Source organism: Excalfactoria chinensis, chromosome 1 (assembly GCF_039878825.1).
Source record: "Excalfactoria chinensis isolate bCotChi1 chromosome 1, bCotChi1.hap2, whole genome shotgun sequence".
Classification (NCBI taxonomy): Eukaryota; Metazoa; Chordata; class Aves; order Galliformes; family Phasianidae; genus Excalfactoria; species Excalfactoria chinensis.
In genome coordinates this window covers 75860955-75883512 of record NC_092825.1, presented here as the reverse complement: position 1 = coordinate 75883512, position 22558 = coordinate 75860955, and the positions used below count along the sequence as shown (strand labels likewise).

At 48.3% G+C, this 22558-nt stretch overlaps 1 protein-coding gene across 1 annotated transcript in view; it reads right to left on the bottom strand.

Annotated features, from left to right (window-relative positions):
• Positions 1-920: 920 nt before the first annotated feature.
• FSTL1 (follistatin like 1) overlaps positions 921-22558 on the bottom strand; it is a 40393-nt gene continuing 18755 nt past the window's right edge. The window contains exons 3-11 of the mRNA XM_072359505.1: positions 13835-13939; positions 12572-12701; positions 12156-12188; positions 10408-10538; positions 8070-8188; positions 7175-7287; positions 5920-6030; positions 4274-4371; positions 921-4010 (exon numbers count right to left, since the gene is read on the bottom strand). Coding sequence (XP_072215606.1) covers positions 3966-4010; positions 4274-4371; positions 5920-6030; positions 7175-7287; positions 8070-8188; positions 10408-10538; positions 12156-12188; positions 12572-12701; positions 13835-13939 — 885 coding nt within the window. The 3' untranslated portion in view covers positions 921-3965. The remainder of the gene's footprint in view (positions 4011-4273; positions 4372-5919; positions 6031-7174; positions 7288-8069; positions 8189-10407; positions 10539-12155; positions 12189-12571; positions 12702-13834; positions 13940-22558) is intronic.

Below are 22558 nucleotides of genomic sequence, written 5' to 3'. Positions count from 1 at the left end.
AGAGCTTGCCAGGTGTCTGCTAGAGGTGGGCAACAAGCTTCTTGCTTTTCATCCCACCCAGGACCAAAATCACTCAGCATTAAGACAGCACCCGTGAGCGTTATTTACTACAGTGTGTAAAGTGAGAGCAGAACCCAAACGAAGACTAATATTTAGAGCTTTTCCTCTGGACTAGTTCAGTGCTTCTCAACTAGCCCAAGGCTTCCGATCCGTCCTTATAAGACAAGTTTACAACACCTTTACTTATTATTTTTACTTCCCTCTGGGTTTTCCACTTGTTTTGTGAAACACGCTGCCCAAACCAGAAGGTTCTGAGACCCCCCTCCGATTCCTCATGGGACAGCGCAATTGCACTGAGCTTTATGGCCTGTGTCCCCACATGCTTCCCGGTACAACGGTTTGCTGTTCTCTCAGCAGCATGACCCTAATTCACCTTCACCTTGTGATCTGCTGGAACGACAGCCCTTTCCTCTAGAACCCCTTCTTAACCTGCCTGCATGAAGCAGGAGGAATCGAGTCCACAGAGGGCAGAAACTGACACTGCGCTCTGTGCAGTACAAACACATCACAGGTGGACAGCTGTTTGGGGAGCAAGAGCTCTGAATGGATTATAAAGCCATCCCATTGCTTCAAGTGCACGGCTGGGAGGCAGCTGTGGCTGCAGGCTGTGCCTCTGCCGCTGGCTTACCTTGTGGTTGCGGCTTCCCACTTCTCTTTTACAGTTTCACCAGCTGGAAACCACAGAGGGTTACGTCTTAACATTTGTCAAGTGCATGGAGATCTGTGTATAACGCCAGCATAGCATGTGCAAAAGGCAACTGGTTGTTTTTTTCTTGTTGGTTGGTTGGTTTTGGAAGACCAAAATGAGGAATCAAGGGTTGTAAAAAAACAAAAAACAAACAAAAAAACCCATGTTTTTTACATTTCCTTTTATTTGGCAGTAATATCCAACCTCCCCTCCCGCCCACCCCCCCCGCCCACCCCCGCTTCAAAATATTACAAAATCAAGTAAAATAAGTGCACTAAGGAAACCTACAGAATACTGATAAATTTCACACACGTACAGGAGGGAATAGAGGGAGGAGTGGGACTTCTTTGTCTGTTGCTTCCATTTGTCTTTTCAGAATGCCTTCCCTGCCACTTGCAGTCTCTACAGCAATTGTCCCAGAGGGCAACACTTGGTACTCAGCACTCCCTTCCTCAATAGCTGAGTCAACCTGCAGTTGACAGTGAGCCTCCCGCCTGCTGTGGGGTATGGTCTGGGCTTTGCTTACCAAATGGCTGCTCTTCCCTTTGAGGGTACAAAGGAGGGAAAAGCTACACTGGTCACAGCTCTTTCCATAGGGGCACATTCACTACACCCCTATACCATGCTGTCCTAGGGTATGTTACATGGCTTGTTAGAGAGCTTAGCTTGCCTTGCCTGAAAGAGCAGCCCAACCCCTGGCCTCAGCCCAAGTGCAAGCTCTGTCAATCTTGAGTGCTAACATACAATTCCCCTGCCTACCCCAGCAGCCATCCTCACAGACTGCAGCATCCGCAGGAAGGGGACTGGAGAATGAAGCCTACAGAAGTCCTTCTGCATGGGTAAGTCTCTCCTTCCTGCACCATGATTTGCCTCTCCCAATTGGAAATCTTCCTGCCTGGACAGTCAGATGTTCTTCCCATCCAGGGAAAGCCTTTAAGGCAAGCTGTTGTTTTTTTTTAATGCACTTCAATGATCCAAGCTGCAAGGAAGTGAGGTGGGAGGCACGAACTACCCTTCAGAGTTGGGGCTGAATAAAGCAAAACACTTATTAACTATGTTCCTGTGACTCCAGAACCAACACATGATGCTGCTTTGCCCCTATCTAGGGGAGGAGCTAGATATCTAATGAGTACTCCTGTTCCACCAAACACTTCCTTCAGGGCCACCAGAACACAATGACTCACAGCATAGTCCTGCATTACCTGCAGCTCCTAGGGACTCACATCACAGGTCCTAGCTTCTCAAATCTGGCTCTTCATGGGAGAAGCCCTGCAAGAACCACCCCCCTTCTGTATCTACTGTGCTAAAACATCCAAACATGGCACAGTAAGTTATGATTCCCAACACGGATGTAGCACTGCATCAGTCAATGGAAGTCCTCTGGATTCACATCCGGGACACAGCTCAAAGGCCAGAAAGTGAATAATCATGGTTCTCAGGAGAGACCGGAGAAGGCATCAAGCTCTCTTCTTTTCCTATGCTTGCAAGGCACCAGCTCAATTGTCTTCTTCAATGTGCCAACAAGGGAAGGTGGAGACTCAAGCTCTGCTGATCTTCTCTCAATCAGAACATGCTTCTGCTGATGCAGGCTGAGTTTCACTTGAGGAAGCACTATGGACTGCAAGACACCTGGCAACAATTTGTTGTTCAGAAACAGGAAGACAGAAGTCACAGGCAGTCCTCTTGATTCAGAGACGTGCAACTGCTTGGGATGCACAGCAGGGACATGAAGGGAATGTGGACAGAGGATGCTTAGGTGTGTAAGTATATGAAGTACACTAGACAACTGCAGGAGAAAATCAGCTGGTGCATGAGGCTAGAGAGGTCACTGTCAGCAAAACAGCTTTTCATTTTTAACTAGGACCAATGCTCTGAGAAACAAGATACTTGGAAACGACCCGCAAAGGGTATTAAAAAAAGGGTCTGATCAGAGACGCTGAAAATTGTGTCAGCAAGAAGGGTTCTAGCCCTGACTCTGAACACACATCTGAAATTAAAAATGAATGCTGCTGCCTTATCCCAGAGGGAGATGGAAAACCCAAGATAATGGCTAACAGCTCAAACTTCAACTGAACAGTTTTCCATGGAGTTAACCTACCAATGGGAAGCCAGGTCCCTCAGTTTCTAGACTACTAAGCAGGTCCCTCTGGGCAATTTAAGATTCTGAGCACACGATCAGGGGAGCAAAAGTCAGAGAGCTGCAGTGTCAACCTGTGTCTAGTAGAACTCATCACATCCATCATCACATCTTTGTTCACTGAGGGACGCTGCAATCCCAAGTAAAAAATACCCTGTAGTGTAGGGCTCACAAGTCGTTTGCTTGTGGTGACTGAATGCAGTGTGATAGAAACTGTGCATGGGGCATTTTACAGCACTGTCAATAACAAAAAACTCACAGGCTGGGTTTTTTTGAAAGACCTAGAGCTACGAAACATACAAACGCTGTATTACTACCATAGGAAATAAAGTAATAAAAAACAAAACAAAACAAAACAACAAAAAGGGGAGTCAGCATGTGAATGTGATAAGAAAAAATACGATAGCACCTTTAAGGAGGGGGCAAGGAGAGTAAGAGTGAGATGAGGTCAAAAGGAACTGTGTTGTTTTGTAGCCCACAATGTACCGGAGGAGCTGCTGGGGACAGTCTGGTGGAAAGCAAGGAGGAATGTGCTGGACTCCCGCCAGCAGCATGGCACCATGACTTCCAGGTGTCACATGAGGCTGACCAGCTTTGAGGAGCTCAAACCAAAGAGGAGGGTAAGCAAGGCAATGCCCTTCTCTAATTATGCCCTGCAGCAGCACACACGCTCAGCTGAAAAACTGCCAGGCCTGTGCTGGTGCTGACAACTGTGAATTGAAGACCCCCTCTTCTATCCAGCACTGACCTCCATCCTTTCCCCAGATCTAGGGGAACAAGAAATCCCCATAAGCTCCTGGGAGAAACCACTGTTGCCCTGGGGAAGGGTCCCAGAGGCTGCTGTAGTTTCCCCCAAGACTTCCAAGGCCCCAGCAACAAAGCTCCCTGACCTGGTGGGCTCTGCTCCCCTTTCCTGGCCCCATTCTCTGTGTATTACAAAACAAATAACCCATCGCTATACAATGTAAATATCTGTGACTGGGCAACTGTAGCAGACACTTGTGCATACTGAGATCAGCACTGGAGGACAGGGCAGCAGGTTGGGCCCATCCTCCTGGGCTCCTCCGATGTGGAGGTCCCTTACATCTCCTTGGTGTTCATCTTCTTGGTCTTCTCAGCTGTCTCCTATAGAAAGAAAGCACAAAAGTGAAGCTTTGCACTATCACGGTTTGGCAGTGCCCTGACATCTCTGGTCCATCCATGAGCAGTGACAACACTGTTTCATTCCTCAAAGCCCCACACCTGTATCTCTCCCCTCAGACAACTAAGATCTCTCTTACCGAGCTCCTCCATCTAACAGAAGCCTCCAAGTGGCAGAAGCAGAGGGAACACCTCAAACAAGGAGAGGCTTTCTGTAAGCAGATTGATCTTCCCAGCCTTATACTAACCTGATGTTTCTGCAGCTCTTGAACATATCTAGCTAGCTCCTCCTCAGTCAAGTCTTGACCAGGTTGCTGTCTGTGAGCAGTCATCTTCTCATTCTTCCCTGCAAACAGAAATGGAGTTCAGTTTTATCACAAATGGGGGATGCAGATTTCCTGGACAGAACCACAGAAAACAAAAAGCAGCAGACCGGCAGGAGTATGTCTCAGGCCATAGCACACCTCAAGCTTAATGAGGCTTTGCATGGTCTGACCAGATCTTCTTTGAAAGAAAATAGGTGTGTGGCTGCCTTGGACTTCAGAACCTGGGCTTCCAGACTGTCCCCCTATTGACCTACACCATGATAACAATGTGATAAGAAAGAGGCTGCACTCTGCTCTCCTGCCCTGTTATTTAAAAAGTAGCACCTGTAACAAACTCAAACATTTTGGCTTCTTGCAGGGAATACATAGAAGCTCAGTGCTATGCAAGTACAATGGTGCGAGGTAAGTGGTAACTTCGCTTAGTGGAGATGCATCTTGCTGGTGTATCTAATCTGATTCTTTGGTTTAATTATCTGTCTAACAGTAACCTCTGGCCCTTCTACTGCTCTGACACGGGCAGAAAGTGGAAGAATTGCTGTCCAACTGTGTGCTTCAGCCATGGGTGCAGTGAGTTAGGTAGGCATCAACACTGGGTTGCAGCTTTGAAGATTGTTTCTGGGCAGGCAGCAAAAAGAGTCTCTCATTTGGTTGCTTAACCTCTCACAGCTCCACAGGCAGCTCTATGAAGTAAAACAGTTATCTTTTCTGAGGTGAATTCCTGTTGCGGTAGCCAAGTCCAAGCTGAGGGAATCCCAAAGCTTGCACTGCAGACTGACAGACAGACATGAAAGAAACACTGCACAGACAAACTTATTGCTGTTTCCCTCTCTCCCCCTCTGCCCAAACTACAGGACTCTGGCTTGCTATAGATCTGAAGGTGCTGCTGACAGCTCCTGTACAGCACTGAAAACAAAGCTCATGCTAAACTTTGGTTTCTGGGGAAGAAGGCCAGAAAAATGCAGTGCAGTGCCGAGATGGTGAACTTTACTGTGAATTTTTAAGAATAGCCTTCCAGGGGAAGAACAGATAGACCAACAACCCTGCCTCTCTATGAACACTACCTCCCTTCATCTGTGTCGCCTTTGTTCTGCTTTACGTTTATAATGCAAGAAGCTAAAGTGCTTTCCTGCCAGCAGTGGATTAAGTCTCATTTAGACACTCCTTGGGCAGGATTCCTGTTTTACAGATACTATAAATATCAATACATTTAGAATACAAGTGTCCAGCTCACACCCACACGTCAGGTTGCAGACAGGGACCTATTTGGCTTGTGCATGCCCCGAGCCAGCAGGATGCAAAGCAGCTCTGGTTTGGAATATCCAATGCTGAATTTTCGTATTAAATTCAACCTACAAAGCCCAGCACCGTTGTTCCCAATTCAGTTACACACTTTCTGATCTCTGGAACAGAACCAACTTGGGTCTGGCCATCTTGGAGCACAGGAGGATGATGGAGAACCCACCAACAGAGAAGGTAACAAAGAACACGAGCGAGCCCCTAAAAAGCTAGAAAATAAAACTCCTTTTGTACAAAACCAAATACAGTCATCCTCTGGAGAACATACAGACCTTCACACGTCATTGCAGTGCACACCCAGTTTCCACAGGCACAGACACAGCGGTTGCACTCCACCTGGGTCTCTGCTCCATCCTCATAGGTTTCGTCTTCCAGGGCACACTCTAGAAAGGCACAGAACAGGGACAATAGTTGTAAACCTACAGATTCAGGAGATAATTTGAGAGAGGAGGTACAATCTCACTCTCAAAGAGAAGTTGGGGTATGCCTTTGGAAGAGGCCACCAGTCCACCAAAGGTTTCAGGTGGACCACTAGGACAGAAATATTCACGTTGAATTTGGTGTGTGAGATTAGCTCCAAAATAATGACTTGGGAAAGTCATGCGCTTTGCTTTGTTTCTTCTAAAGCACACAGGTCAAGTTCTCAGTCCCAAACGAGATCTTGATACTGGGTTTACTTAAATGTCCTGATCTGCTATACACAGAAGAGAACGCCCAAAGTGAAAGTTTTGGTTACTCTGAAACAAATCCCTGTTCCAACATGGGAGGAGCTGGGGGAAGGGTGTATGTGTTTGCTGTAGCCCTGAGAAAGAAAGGAAAAAAGCTTTCTCATTTTAGTTCACATTTCTTCTCTATTATAAAACCATATAACCATAACCCTCAAAGCACTTAATTGTGGTGGTTCAGTGAAAACCATGCTCTCAGAGACAGAAATGGCATCTCTGGCTTCCTACTAAATATCCCCTAGGATTTAGTAGGATACAGTGACAGCTGGGTGTCACTGTAGTGGATGTAAATCCAGCACCTTTGGACCAGCAGGTGAAAGCACCCCCTGAGGAGATGATTAGATGAATGGCTTGGCATGCCTGGTCAGCAGAACGCTAAGCTGCTTCCACGTAGCACTGAGCAGGATTTGGAAGGATAGCGAACTTTGAGACGCTCATCAGGGAGGGTTTCTGTGAGAGGCAGAGCATAGCAGGACTTTGTTCTGGTCCAACTTTTCTAAGTTATCCAGACATTAACTCTTCACAAGGTTTATACCCGTGCTGTTAAATACATGCCTTGACGATCAAAGCATACCTTATCCATTTGACCTACGTCCCTGCTTCTAAAATCCAAACCTTTTTAATCACATGAGCTCTGGGAGCTCTGCAACAGGAACAGCAGTACGTTTGACAACGTAGGGATGGGAGAACAAGAGGTGCTGTGGGATAGCAGGTAGGGCACATATCAACATTAACTCTGGGAATGGGAATGTTCCCTTACCAGGAACCCACTAGTTCCCCAATACAAGTGAGGAATTCCTACTTTTCTCTGGTGGGTTGAAAGATGGGCTGAGGCACTTGAGAAATTCATTGAAGCTGAGCTTCCAGTCAGCATTTTCATCTGACAGCTCGATGAGGGCATCTACGCAGAGTCCCCTAAAAGGAAACACAGAAGCATGTTCCGCACAGGGCTGTACCAAATCATTCCTTCCTCTACTGGCTTCAGAGTACAGATGAGTTAAACTAGTAGCAACTAGGAAGGTTCTGAGATGCCAGGAACAAATGTCTCCTGTAAAAAAACCTCCCTGATGTAAACAGAAGTAAAACAGACACCATTCTCCTGGATGGAGGAAAGCTGAGGTGTGCAGGGGTTGGTATTCAGAACAAATCAGGCAGCAGGAATAGCACCCTGCTGACACCTACACGCTGTCACGCAAGTACAGATGCAAACACAGTTCAACCACAAGCAGTCATCGTCTTGCACACAGGGGCACAGAAAAAGGGAAACCTTTTAAGCCATGATTTCATGTGACGGTTGCGCCAGTTCTAATTACAGGCTCCCATGAGCTATGTTCTCCCACCATCTTCCTGGCACCGGATCTAGCTATCGGGCAAGAGGCAAGCATGGTGCACTGGAAAGCTAAAGCACCAGGAAATAAACAAGACAAATTTTCTGTCATCCAACTTAACCTCTTGGCTTCAAAACTTTTAAGATCCAATGCAAAAGAGGGTTGGAATGTATGGCCCAACCTGAAGGCTAAGGGTTGGACCGCTCCTTTTAGTGGCATTCATGTCTAATTAAGTGAGAAGCCCTTTCATACACAGTTATGTTTGCTGATTCCATTTTTCTAACTGCTATTTTCCATGGCTGTTTTTTTTTATCCCCCCTTCGTACCACATCTGGTCCCTCTCCTTCTGGCATCCTGCCCACTGCCCACCTGAGCAGCTTGTTGGTCTCCTGGTCCACGTAGGTTGTGATGTTGACAGCAGTCTCGTTCTGCTCCACAAACTTCAGGAATTCGGTGGAGTCCAGGCGAGAATCGCCATCGTCAAAGTTCTGCAGGGAAAGATGGGAAGATGTGAGAGGGTCTCATCTGCCAACTCGAAGTACCCCTTCCTTATTGCTTTTCCACAAGTAATTAGCATTTCTGAAGCACTAATGAAACAGGTTGTATCATCCCTGTTTTTCACAAGGAACAGGCTCAGAGAAAAACAACGTATCCACACTAGCATCAGAACTGGGAGACCTGGCTCTAGCTGCCTGCTCGCTAGTAAGCTACACTGCCTCTCATTCACCTCCTGTTGCTTGATTTATGGCTCTAACCCCATTCCTTCTCTTTGTTCCAGCCAGCTCACAGCTTTCTTATATACCTCCTGCTTTAAAGCAGACCAGTTGTGCTCAAGGTGTCAGCTTTCCAACATGTGTAAATCCAAAGCTGTGTATGGACTGTGACAGTGACAAAAGGGAAAATCACAGGAAGCAATTTTCTGCTGATCCCAAAGAAGGAACAATTTAATGCAACAGCTAAACACCTTGCCACCAGCTTCATAGGGTCCTGACAGGACTCCTGGCACTGACAAGCAGGATTTTTAGCCCCAATGTCCTGGCTGTACTCCCACTGCAGTAATTGTATTCTGCCTCCCCATTTGGAGATGTCATTTCAGAGCGCAGGGCACGCAGCAGGAACTGCTGGGCCCCCTCAGAGACAGCTGCATTGCAGTGAAGGGAAAATGAATCCTGCAGGCAGATTGCTGCACAAGATGCTGGTCAGCCTCTGCCGTGTGACTCAGGGCAGGTCACTGTGCCTCCCTGAGCAGGGCTTCCAGGAATGCTCAAATGCTGCCTGCTGCTATCTCTGGTTCAGAAGTATGCAGGGCTAGGAAAATATCTGCCTGTGCTGTAGCCTGTGTATAACTGCCTTGCTAATACATTTCAGCTTCTGCAAGATGTTGAAGTCTTCCTCCCTATTTCTTTTGAAAGTGGCCACAGCTCTCTGGACCCAAACTTGGGTAAGCTAGTTTTCTTGGCTTTCAAGACAATGGTATGCATTTACCTGTTCCTCAAGAGACATGCTAAAACACAGCAGCTTCTCAATATTGGTCTCATCTCTAATGCAGGGTCCTTCAAGGCCTGCCTAGTGTTTGACCCACGTCCCGGTGACTTACACAAGGCATGCTTCCAGAAGGGAGAGAGCTACACGCCACATCTGCAAGCTCCTCTGGTCAAGGAGAAAAGGGAAAACTTTCCCCTCCTCCTAGCCTCCAGTGTTTACTGCCTGCTCATGGTTAGACAAACCCTGTGGCCTGAGCAGGTCCCCTGTGATAGAGGCTGGGGACAGTGCATGTGTGAGGGCATGCCAGGGTGCTGGCAGACACCCACAGGGTTCCTGAAGCAATGGTTTCAAGTGAGTTTCCACAGAAGAGGTAGAATTAATGGCTACAAAGGCGAAGATGCTCTCTGTAGTGCAGGGACTGGCTCCTCTACCTCACCAGGGGGTGCCATTGCCATGGCAAATTTGCTTGCAGCGTTAACTCCTGTCAGGCACCATTAATCTCTTACTGTCAACAGCTTATGATTTAAACACTCTCCCCCTTTCCCCACCTGCTCCTCCAGCTCCATCTTGAATGCTTTGAAGTCTTTATCAGGAGCCGGGTGTGAGGGGGAGGGAGGCAGCAGTGCATGAGGCAGGAGCATGGCAGAAGCGTGTGATCTATGGGCTATAAAAGGGGTGGGGATAGGGTGAGGTTGACAGGGAAGTATTATTGCAGGGGGGTCACAGGCAGTTCCATCTCCCTGCAGAGCAACAGGAAACCACCAGCTCTTTGCCACAAGTGGGCCCCACTCCACACAGGCACATATTCCCCTTGAAGCCCCCAAGCACCTCCTGTTTCCACCTCAATATGGCTTCAGGGCTGTCAGGAACAAAGGATCAGTAGCTCTGCCACAGCTCCCTGCTCCTTGTATCTGTATTGCCCACCCACCTTTCCTCCTCTGTCAGTCCTTTGCCTTCTAAGACCAGTTCTTCTCTCCCCTACTATGGACATACTGGGCCTATCCATGTTCTTTTTCCTGAGACACATCGGACAACAGGAGACAGAGATGCCCCAGGTCATGTGCAAGTAGTTGTGTCAGTAGCTGCTGCAGACAGCACACCATAGGACACAGCAGGCCTCTCTGGCTCCTGTCTCATCAGGAGCATCTCAATACTGCAGCTTCTTTCATGGCAGCACTGCTGCTTTACAGTGACAGGTCAAGAAGCAGCCGGCTCCACTTGCCTTGAAGTACTTGTCCAGGACTTCACTGTAGTTGCTGCCCTTGGAAAACCAGCCATCTGGGATAATTTCTGCTTCCAGCCACTGGATGACACGGCGACGAAGCTCGTCCCTGTCCGATTGGTAACAGACAACTGTCGGGAGAGAAAGCAAGGATATGAGGAACAATGTTGGCAGGGAGACCACAGAGAGCTTACCAGAAATAAAAGCCAAGCAGACAGTCGAGATGGCAGTCTGCAGGCCCCTTGGAGATGATCCACGGCCAGATCAAAGCAGGGCTGCCACGTGCTGAATGGTGGATGGGATGTGGGTGACACCATGTGGCAAGGCCCGAAAACAACACTCCTGCCAAACTGCCTTCCAGTCCCTGATGCCTGAGGTAAGGGGAGCCCAGGGCCAGCTGACTCATCTCAGACAGAGGGAGGAATGGGAATGAGCGGCTCTGATCAATATCCCTGGGTTTTTCAATGCCAAGCACACAGCCCTCAGGTACCAAAACCCCCTTCTTTTCCAACATCAAAGACCAGACGGAGTGAGCCTTCCCCTGTGCTCTTCCAAAACCTGAATTTTAAGGCCTAACATCTCAGGAGATTTTGTTTCTTCACAATCCTGGCTTATCCACTGTACATCACAAGGGGACAAGTGCTTTTTCTCAGAGCTCTCCAGTCACAGGTATCATTTTGTATGCCAGCTACAAACGTGGTATTTAGAAGCAAAACTGAAAGATCATTCAGCTTATTTGCATTGTCACACCTGTCCAGAGGTCAGTGAAGAGACAAGGGAGAATCTCTGTGCGCTTGTGCCACTTACACACACTTATTATTTCCTTCTGATTCCAGTGACCACAATCACAACTGGATGGACCGATAAAAACAAAAACCTACAGGGTTCATGTTTAATTTTGAGCTTCCTTAAAACTGCTTTGAGGTGATGGCCAGGTTCTGACACGGTCCTTTGCTTTAGGCTTGTATGAGGGTTTGCTTTCATCTCTCCTAGGAAGCTAATGTTGATGATTGTACAGCTCCAGGACTGATAAGGCATGGGTAGGAAAAGGGTCACTTGGTGGAGCACTGGTCATAGCCCCAAAATCTATAGTCTAGGTACACAAAGCAAGAGATAAGGAGAGAAATCAGGCACAGGGAACCATATAGACAGCTGATGGGAGGTGGTTCAGCTACACCTCCTGATTCCCCAACAATGTCCTTTCATTATGCAGTGTTGCCCCTCTGCCACCGGGCCCATCATTTAACTGCTTCTGAAACAAAGCTTCCCTTTATAAGACTGTTCCTGGAGCTGGGGAGGACAGTAGCACAGTTCCTGTATCTTCGACTCCCAAGGAACTATGTGCCTTGTTCCTCAGTCTGGATGATGAGAACACAACTTGTATCCCTAGGGGCAAATTCACATTTCACCCTGTATGCTCCCAGAGTCCCTAAGACACTCCAGCAGTTAGGAGTCCAGGAGTACCCAAGAGTAAGAGTACCCAAGAGTAAGGTCACCCAAGAGTAAGGTCACCCAAGAGTAAGGATTAAATGGTACCTGAGGATAAGGACCAAAAAGGTACCCAAGAGTAAGGACCCAAGCTCTCCTATTTCAGCTGATCTATCACCTCAGGCTCTGCTACAGCCAGTGCAGAAACTCCACATATACACAGTGCCACAGAGCTGTGCTGTTCCCCCAGCAGACCTTCCTTCCCAGTTCTCTTCCCAAATGCACACAGATTCTAACCAGACAAGGAGATGGCTACTTACCTGGACTTGCAGCTGGATTCTCAGACTTCTTCTCTGTTAAAGGAAAGACAGAAGAGGACATTTCTGATTCAACATGAAGAAATATGAACTTCCTCCTATCCTGGCTGCCATTTGGGCAAGAGCAGAGGAACATGGGAGCTCTTGGAAACACGAGGACCACAGAGATTACAAAGGGACTGGAGCAACTGCTGTATGAGGGGAGGAAGGCTGTGACTGCTCAGCATGGAGAAGGCTCAGGAGAGACCTCACCAATTTGTATCCCTCTGCACAAAATACCCAGCATACAGCTGGACAAAGGCATAATGTGATGGGTGAGCAGTTGTCTGACAGGTTGCCTTGCCTTGTTATCATACAGGGCCCTCAGCTCTCTGCCCTTTAGAGTAGCTAATCCCTGCTGCTCCCTGACACAGGTTTACCTTTACAGTGGCCATCGTAATCCACTTGGATCTTGGAGCCAGTGAGGCAGGCATCTCGGTGCAGCTCACAATGGTTCAGGTACGTCTTGCCATTGCTACCACACACAGGCCTCTTGTGAGGTTTGCATTGCTGTGAGAAAGTCAGAGATGAGAGCTTTTACTGCCCCTTGGAGGCAGCAATAAGGAGCAGGCACATACCAGGTTCAGCCCAACCCAAAAACCTTTCAAACCACTGCATCCCCAAGAAAAGCTACATGGATAAGACTGTAGATGTGGATTCAAAGGCTTCTCTGCATCCCATTCCCAGTCACCAACACCACAGCAGGAGCATCTCAGAAGCAGAGCATAGCAGAAAATTCAAATCTTGGTGTAAACACTGAATGCAGTCCTACAGCTGCAGCTCTATGTGCAGTGAATGTGTCTGTCCCAAGGTGTGGGCATCTGCTTGCTCAGCTCTGTTACAGCTCTCTGTAGGCTTCGCTCCACCTTTCAGCCTCTGAATTTAGCCCTCGTTGCCAGCCAGCAGCAGACAGCTCAACCTACAGCAGAGTGAGAGCTCACCAGTGCCACCAAGCAAGGTGCAAGCTTCTTTCTCCTGCCTCATTTTGCTTGGCCAAGACTGTCCTGACAACAGTCTCCCTGCTTGCCAAGGGACCAATTCTGTTCCCAGAGCCCAGGCTGGCTGTGTCTGAGCAATGGGCTGGGAGGGAGGGAGGAGAGAGCTCATTCCCAGGAGCCAGGCAGGAGCAGTTTGAAAGCATGGAGCAGAGCAGGGAGACCCTGTCTCCACAGCTGGGAAAGGCTTTTCTAATCATCTCCAGCTCCCTGCTGGAGGAAACTATTCATGCTCACAGCACTCCACCACAATTATGTCCATTTTACAAAAGCTGATTTTCCAGTAGGGTGCTTGTAACCTCCTCAAACAAGTCTCCAGGGAGGGAAAGCTGTCTTGGAGCTTCTTGACTCTCCTTCAGTGCCCTCCACAGCCAGCTGGATATCAATACCCCACTAGGCTCTCCCAACAAAAGACCTCCAGCCAAGTCTGCCATGCCTGTTAAAGGCTGTGGGAACAGCACAGCTGCAAGTCCCAGACAATGTACACGCTGCAGGGCTCTTCCCTCACACCATGCAGTGAAAGGCCCTGCTGTTTGAAGAGCTGCTGTGAATTTGCAGCTGCTCCAAACCAACTTTTGTGATGCCCCCCCCAGTGACTGAAATGCAGCCCAAGGGCTGGGAGGTGTAGGAGCTGTTCTGTCCCCATACCTCAATGCAGAGGCAGGTTGGCTCTCCCTTCTCCGTCACTGCACATTCCCGCCCAGCTCCGCAGAAAACGTTGGCACAGATTTTGGATTTGCTCCTTGGCTCTTCCTGCAAGGCATAAAAAAAGAGACAAGGAATACATCGAGTCACCCAAACCAACAGCAGCAGCCCTCAATGCAGCTGTAACTCCTATGCTGGAGCACACAGCACCAAGCCGGTAAGGCACAGATGACAGAACAGGACAGACATGATGGCTGGAAGATGGACAGCTCAGACAATAAGCAGGGGCAGAAACAGGAGCTGTGGCTACAGCCCCAGCAATAAAGGCTTTCCTCAAGGTTGTTCCTGGAAAATCACCTAGGAGAAGTGGAGTGAACATGAGCAAAAGAGCAGGTAGCACAAAAGGCAAGAGTAATGCCTTTGAGGCAAGGAATGCTGCCTTCCAATTTTCTCCACGGAGGGCAGGCAGCAGAAATGTCTTTGCTTGAGACATTTAAGAAGGCGAACATGACCCTTGAGAAAGGTGTGATACCAAACAGAAGGAAGAAACTGCCATCAGGCACCAGACAATGCCCCTGTCACAAAAGAACAACACAGACCTGCACGGCCCATTATCTTGCCTGCACTGGTCAAGACTTAAATGCTTCAGAGAAGAAACACCGCCATGGACAATTATAAAGTAACCTTCCCACAGAGGAGTTCTTCCTGGTCTCTGACAGCTAGCGGTTGACTCCTGCCCCGCAGCACACATTTTGCACTTCACAGTTTCCTCCTAGTTGTCACAAATACTCCTGTTGGTCGTGCCACTGTCAAATCCTTTCTTTCTTTCTTTCCCTCCCCACCCCCCCAAGTTCCATTGCATCCCTGAGCTGCTGACAGCTATCAGGGAAGACTTCCACAGATTAACAACGTTTTCAAAAATAACACCATTTCCTTTCACCAGTCTAAGGTCCCTTCTTACTCAGACTCTTAAAGGAGAAGATGGTTCCAGGGGTTCTGACTTGGAGACCGGGATTTTAATCCATGCTTTGCCGTTCATTTCCTTCGTGACCCTTATTTCATCCCACCTAGAAGCGTCCAGTTCAGGGCTGCCATCTACCTCCCACAACAGTTTGGCATCAGGGTCAGAAATCTGAGGAACGTAAAATAAGCAACGAGACAGCTTGATCCCATCTGCCCTCTAATGCACAAACACTTCTCCTCTTCCCATCTGAGAATCATCCTTTACCTCTGCTCACTGTGTTATCTTCATACCTCCGACATATACCTTTGCAAATAGATGATGAAAAAGGAGCAGAATCTCTCTCTCTCCAACCACACCATGCTGGCTTTCTATAAAGCTCCCCTTGTTGGAGTCATGTGAGCCCAGGCACAAGAGTAGCGGGCACAGAGTGAGAGAGCTTCATCAGGAGCAAAAAGCTTTTCTGCTATCAGCAGCCATAGCTCCTGACTGCCAAGACCTCTCTCCTTGCTGTTGTGGGGCTGCAGGGAGAAACATGAAGTGTTGCAGCAATCAAAGAGCACCAAGTGTTGAGAAAAAACTTGGTTTGCACATTCCATCCCATTACCCAAGCGTGCTCTGAGCAAAACAGCTTTTGCAGAGGTGCTGGGAGAGTAGGTCCCATGTACACTGAGGGGAGCACAGAGCACAGGGTCTGTCACCTGAAGCCATTTGTGCTGCTAGCTCTGGAAGCACATTTCTCCCACTGCTCTCATTTGGGACTAACGAGCAAACCTGACCTAATTCCTTCGGCATCCCTTGGTTCTCTAACACTCTGGTGTGACAGGGTGGAAATCTGGCAGCAGCATAAATGGAACAGATTAGAAGGAAACAAGCAAGCATTCCCAGCATTAGGAAGGCCATGAATAAGCAGTCCATTATGCACTGCAATTTCTCTTTCTTAGGGCTATTGCTTCAGGGCATCTACAGAGCTTTGGAAGTAACCCTGCACAAACTACCTTTAAGTCTCACTTGGAAGGTTTGTTTTCAATCGTCAGAGATAAGCTCAGTGCATGGGTTTTGAACCATGCTGTATCACACCACACTGAACGTACCTCCACAGGCAACATTACTGTTAGGATGGTGGAGGGCTGCAGTGATCTGTATGCCCTGCTCTGGAAGGAAACCTGCCATCAAGCTGCAGAAGCTCTGTACTACCTGGTCCCAAAGCAACACCATCTGCATCCATCTCCCTGGCTTCCAGGAGGCACTGGGTGCGTGCCTGGCAGCTCAGAGCAGCAGAGGCATCCATGGGCAGCTCAAGCCTGAAAACAGTCCCTAAAGCAATCAGGCAAAGAGGAAAGGAGAAGATGTCGGGTTTGTAAGACAGAGCCCAGGCCAATGCTGCATTCCTCAGGGGACTGCAACCAGACACACGTTCCCAACACTGACAACAACCTATCAAAATGGTGTCAGCATGAGCTCTGTACTGGATGTAAAGAGGCCCAGAGCCACTACACTTTCAGGCACCCTGCTCCTCCTCCTCCCTGCAGTTCTGAAGCCCTTCTGTGAGGAGCAGAACTAAGGAAGCCCAGCCTCTAGCAGCTCACTGCACAGTCATCTGTCAGCTAGCACAGGGCAGCTCATGAGCTCCTTCCTCGGGGGCTGATCCATGGGTCCCTCTCATTAAGCTGGTCACCCAGAGCCACAGGAACAGCTGGGTCCTGTCATCTCGGAGGTTTCAACCACTCCATCAGTGGAGGCGGAAAGTGGCTGATGGATTGGAGAGCCACTGGAGGTGAGGGGCAGGCGGGCACTGACAGCAGCCCAGCACCACTCTGCCTCCTGGGGGATCTGGGAGAAAAGCAATTCCTTTGCAGTTTCACTAATGGGAAACAAGCTGGAGCATACGTTTCCACCCGTGCTGGATACCACGGCGTGTTCCAGGAAACCTACATGTGAGAGGAGGGGACCTGCAGCTCCTGCAGCTTGGAGAATACCAGTGCACACCCCGAGCAGAGTGCAGGCTGTGTGACAGGGAGCAGAGCCCAGCATGGCAGCCAGGCCTTCCTCGTGTCCCACATGAGCAGACAGGAGCCAGTAAGGAGAGGAAGGCAGTAACCTAATAAAGAGGACAAAGTCATCTGCCAAACAGCTGATTTCCCTTCCAGCAAGATGCCGCTAGCTAGCAGCAGCAGCCAGGCACACCTCTCACAGGGATTCCTCCGTACAAGGGCTGTTTTCCCTTTTAAGCTGTAAGGAATGTCTGAGCTCTGGCCCCTACAACCTCTTATTTTCCATCACAAGGCAATGACCGGTGAGGCCCCATAAGGGGAACAATGACACAGGAGTCTGGGAAAGAGGAAATCTCTGTCACAAACAAGTCTGGAAAATGGCTGCTGGAAGGCAGGGAGGCTGTGCCTGGCATCGCTCTCGCTGTAGCAGCCTCGCTCCGCTGCTCACCCTAAAAACCCCTTTGCAGTCACTGCCTTGAACATAGAACAGGCCAAAACCATGCTGCCTCACTGCGCTCTTCCCTCTTCCCATCTCCACAGTCCTCCTGGAGCAGGGACTGCATTCCCTGGTGCCGCAACCCTTGGCCTGCAGCCCCCATATAGTTGAGATTAATGAAGTTAATCTCATGGGGCTGTGAGGTGAGATTGGCATCCTTGTTTTCCCAGGACAGACTGGAAAAGAGAGACTGGGAGGTGATTTGCCCAAGAGCTGCCTACTGCAGGGGCTCAGATCCCCTCTCTTCCTGGTCTGGGGCCAGAACCATGATGCAATGTGACAGACAAGCCACAGTCCCTGCTGGGGCACAGCCCTCCTTCCCAAATGCCCAAGGCCAGGCTATGTTTTGTTACAGCTGGACTTCTGAGAACCGCAATTCTCCATCCTGTTTTGCTTAAACCACAAAAGCAAGGCCAGCATTAACTCCTGAATGCCATCAGGAGGGGACGGCATACAGGACAAGTCACCTAGGAGCAGGCAGAGGAAGCCCCTGCTGTCAGGGGAAGAAAGAAGAGGAGGAGGAGCTCAGTCTCCTTGGGACAGGCAGAGATGGAGCATTTGTCCCTGGTTCCTTGGGGCAGGCAGGGATAATGCATTTGTCCCTGCCTTCCCAACTTAAGCAGCCTCCTAACTCCTCCTGTTAAGAAGCACAGACCCCATCCCCTACACCCCGCTCCAAGCTCAGCAGTACAAGGAAGCTTTCTCTGCCAGCAGCATTTTCCCAAGGAAAAAGGTCCTTTCTGCCCCATTTTGAGGTGCACTCACACTTCATGGTCCTCCCTCGCTATCCAATGTGAGGCTGTTCACACCACGTACAACCAACCTCACACACTCTCTTTAGCCCCTAAGTCTATGGTGGGCTGCAGTTCTTTCTGTGACAGGCAGCCCATCCTTTATCATTCAGCATCTCCATTTCCCCACTCTCAGAGGCTACTGGGATGGTGTATGCAGCGATTAATTTCCAAAAAGGACCCAGACCTGCCACATTTCTCAGCTATCATCTGGCTCCAAACAGAGGGAAGAGTGAGATGGGCAAGTCAGGATTTACAACCCTATGGCATCTCCTCACCTCTTCCAGTAAGTGGAATCACAATAGGAACACGGAGAGCTGAAAGCACTGAGGTTTGCTAGCAGCCTTGGGCTTCTTGCAAAAGAGACCTCAGTAGTTTTGTTCCCATCAGTGACACAAAGCTCTGATGATCCTCATTCCCAGCTCCGTGCCTTGATCCTGCTTTACCCAACTCCTGCCACAGCACATTACAAAAAGCAATGGAAACTGCTATGGAATGGAGGGAAGCATTGAGTCAGCCTCTGTGTGGGAAGGAGGTGAGAACAGAATTGGGCACAAGCCAGTTTCACACTTCCCATTTTCTAGCCTTGGTCATGGACTTGCTCAGCTCCTTGCTGATGCAGAGCCACTTTGGGGTGGTTATCAGACTAACAAGGAAATCTGAAAGCAGAAGCAGAGTAAAACAAAGCTGTAAGGACACAAAAGTTTGGGAAGGCTGGGCCACTATCCTGGAGCTTGTGAAGTTAAACTGTATCTCTGTAGCCAGAGCGAGCTGAAAGCAAGTCAGTCAAAACTCTGCTGCCTTAGAACCTTCACAGTGCAAACCAGGGTCTCAGGAGGTTGAGAGATGCAAAACAAAAAGCTCTCCATGTTCTTGTAACCTCTGTTTTTACTAGTGAATACCTGACAGCTGGCAGAAGATCGCGTGCGACTCCTTGTCGGTACTGGAAAGAGGAATGGAAAAAAACAGTGCAAAAATGAAGTAAAAATCTTTGCTAGAGGAGGAAGGAGGGGGGGGCTGAGCAAGTACACGAGCTGCAGGGAACGGCAGTGCACATGCACTGAGGATAATCCTCTGATTAAGAAGCAAGAGAAGCGATCAACAACTTCCTATAATTCCTAAGGCTGGGGAATGCTTTTCAGACAGAGGGATCATTCACTGGGAAATGCAATCTGAGGCAAATTGGTACCTAACTGGGGCAACAGTTTCAATCCCCAAACGGCTTTTAAACTGAACTATTCTTCCTTTTTTACTTTAAAATGTGTTTCATGAAGTGTTGCACACAGGCTTGAAGGTTAAAGAAAGCAAAACAAAACCACATTTTGCTGAGATGAACTTCTTTTTGTTCGGCCAGCTCTGGTTTATGTTGAGAATAAAAGAAGAATTTCAACTGATCCGAAATATATATTTTTTTTGTTTTGACTCTTTGATTCAGCTAAAGAAATCAGAAAAAGTCAATTATTCCCATGGCTTTACTCCTAAAATATCACCGCTCGTTGTCTAAAGCAACTTATTCTTCCCGTTCTTTCATCTCCTTCCATCTGGCCCTCTGTGACACTGTCTGGAAATAAGGAAGAACTGTTGCAGACATCCCTTTCCCCGCTCTCCGCAATCATGGAATCTTTTCCTGTCTAGCTTGGAAGACTTTTGATGCTGACTCCCATGGCTTGACATTGAAAAAGCAAATAGAAAGACAAAGCCGCATTTCCCTTTGGTGGCTACAATAACCCAAATAGATGCTGCTGTGGGGAAAGCACCCTCTCCTCTGAGTCACTCCAGCACAGCAAACAGCACTGATTTAACGAGGCAGCTCTCAGATAGAACTTTACTGAGGAAAATCCCCTCCTCACCTGTTCTGCTCAGCCCCTTTCTGATGCTCAGCACCATCTCAATGGCCCTGCCCCTCAGAGCTGAGCAGACTATGCCCAACTGTCTTGCCAGCAACCCAAGCACTCACCTGCCCCTTTGCCCACTGCTCTGGAGGCAGTAAGGAGGTTGTGGAACTTGCTACCAGTCCTTAGGCTAGAGGGAGAAGCAGCAGTGCAAGTGACCCTGAGGCTCTCTGCACTTCCTGGAGCCCCTGCTCCTGGAAGAGAGATCACTGCCTGAACTGCCTCCAAAAACACAAGCTCTTCTCTAGCACTTCTTGAACTCAGCCCAGGATGTTTTGCTTTCTGCCCTGCGGCCTGGCCAGGCTGTGTTTTGGAGATGAAAAGCCATGAGCAAGAACAGCTCCAGCATACATATGCATTCTTGGCTCGCTGGCTTTCCTCGAAACCACTGTGGGTGTGTGCTGTGGGGCAGAGCTGCCTGCCTGCCCAGCAAGAGGGCTGTGGCTCCACTGGACAGCATGCTGTGGGAGTGTTTGGGCAGTCCTTTAAATCCTTTTTGTCTTTTGGGTAAGAATTTGGGGTTTGGTTTTTTTGGTCAAAAGGAAATGTAACAAAACTCCATTGTTTTTCACTTGAACAACATGCTCGTGGTTCTCTCTAAAAGGTTGAGCTGCTGCTCTCCCAAGGCACTGCTCTTAGCTGCCCTCCTAAAACACACTTCACCTCAAACATTTGCTATTGGGTGACACAGTCCTTGCAGAGCTCCCCATGGGATCACTCTCGGGGCAGAAGCACCTCCTGGATCATCCTCCATCCCCAAGCTGCCAGTGGCCCCTCTGCATATAGCTCCATCTACATGACACCACATGAAGGATGTTAGTTTCTTGCCTTTCGCCAAAAGACTGACTTGAAAACCCTCTCACAGCTATGAACTTTCTCCTGATGTTGTCTGACTGTATTCCTAACCAACTCACACCTATTTGCTCACAGACTACTTCTAAGCCCTGACTTAAACAACACATCTCCTTCTTGACATTTCATTCCCCCAACATACCCACTAAGAAGCAGGAAAATACACAGCAGTAACAGACGTCTATCTTAATAAATAATGCTCTTTCATAAAAGCAGTGTGTGTTTCAACTGTTATCAGTAACATTTTCAAAGAAGCAGAGGATAGAAAAATCTTCTGTTGCAACGGGAAACATGAGAGACCGGACAAACTAAGGGTGAAAATGAGCAGTATAACCCCATTTTATGGTCAGAAGAGGGCAAATAAAAGTTTCAGAACTGCATTCATTATTTTTGTTATGACACAATCTTAGCCAAGATGATAATGAGGAAAATAAAGTCACGTCTGCCAGATTCCAGATTTCTTCCAGAGGGAATCCTTCAGACAACAAGACGTGACACACAAGATTAGGGATGAAGAGAAGTAGAATGGATTTGCCCTTTGGTTACATCCATCCATCTAGGAATGAAGAGAATGACAGCTGCTTGCAGGAGGCAGCTTCAGCTGTGTTTGAGCACGTTGAAAGGAACAATTCCTTTTGTGCAGGCAGTTGTAAAGCTCTTTTTTCTTCATTGAGATCACACTCAGTTCACTCTCCTCTTCTTCCCTCCAAAACCCCTCATGATCTCACTTCCCAGAAAGATGGTGAAGGGTATAACACCGGTTCTATGCCTCAGGAAGGTGTCCCATGCGCCTACTCAGCGTGGGACCTGGCCCTGAGCAGCCAGCAGGCTTCAACAGATGTCCACAGCTGAAGGGAGCAAAAGGCACACATCTGGTTGTCCTCTCCCAGCTGAGCTGAACATGGTCCCTTCAGGACAAAGGTGAGTTCCATTTTGGGAATGCAGGAGTGATGCAGAGGATGGACTGGGAAGGGATGGAGGGAGCCCGCATTGTTGCCTCTGCTGCTCTTTGCAGTTTGGGTTAGTAATGGACTTCTGTCTCCAGGGCTGCTAATCAGCTCTAAATGCCCCCAAAGAAAGCAAACAACAGCACAAGAAGTAAGCCTACAAACAAATCCATTTCATAATAAATTCATTTTGTTTCCATTCCATTTCTCCTGCTAGTAAAAAAATTAGGTTAAGGTAAGCACTTTCTCTTCCCAGCAATCTCTGCTGGCAGTTGGCTAACGGAACAGAAAGTCAAGCTTTTGACAGTAAAATGGTTTTGTTATGAAAAAAAAAAAAAAACAGTTACATTATTTCCCAACACAAATTCCACATGTTAAATGCCTGAGCAATGTAGCATTGTCCTTGAAGCTGTGGGTGTAGGAATTTTACATGGGGAGATAGGAAGACAAAAGGAGCTTTCATAGGAGATATATCTTATTGCACAGATTTCCAGTGCTCAGAAATACAGATATTTTGAACAAGAGACACAACCTGTACACCAGATAAATGAGTAATACAGGGTTTTGACTCTATGCCATAGCTTTGGCTTGGTGTCACTAATATCCAGAGATTGTACCCATTCAAAGATTCCTTAATGGCATGCACAAAGGACCTCAGTGTCAACCCATCTCAGTGTTGGTGTTTATAAACCCATCAGCAATAACTTGAACTGCTAATCAAAAAGTAAGGAGAAAGACTTGAGTTCAGAGTACTACTTCGAGTGAATTTAAAGCAGATGGCTAAGATTCGCCAG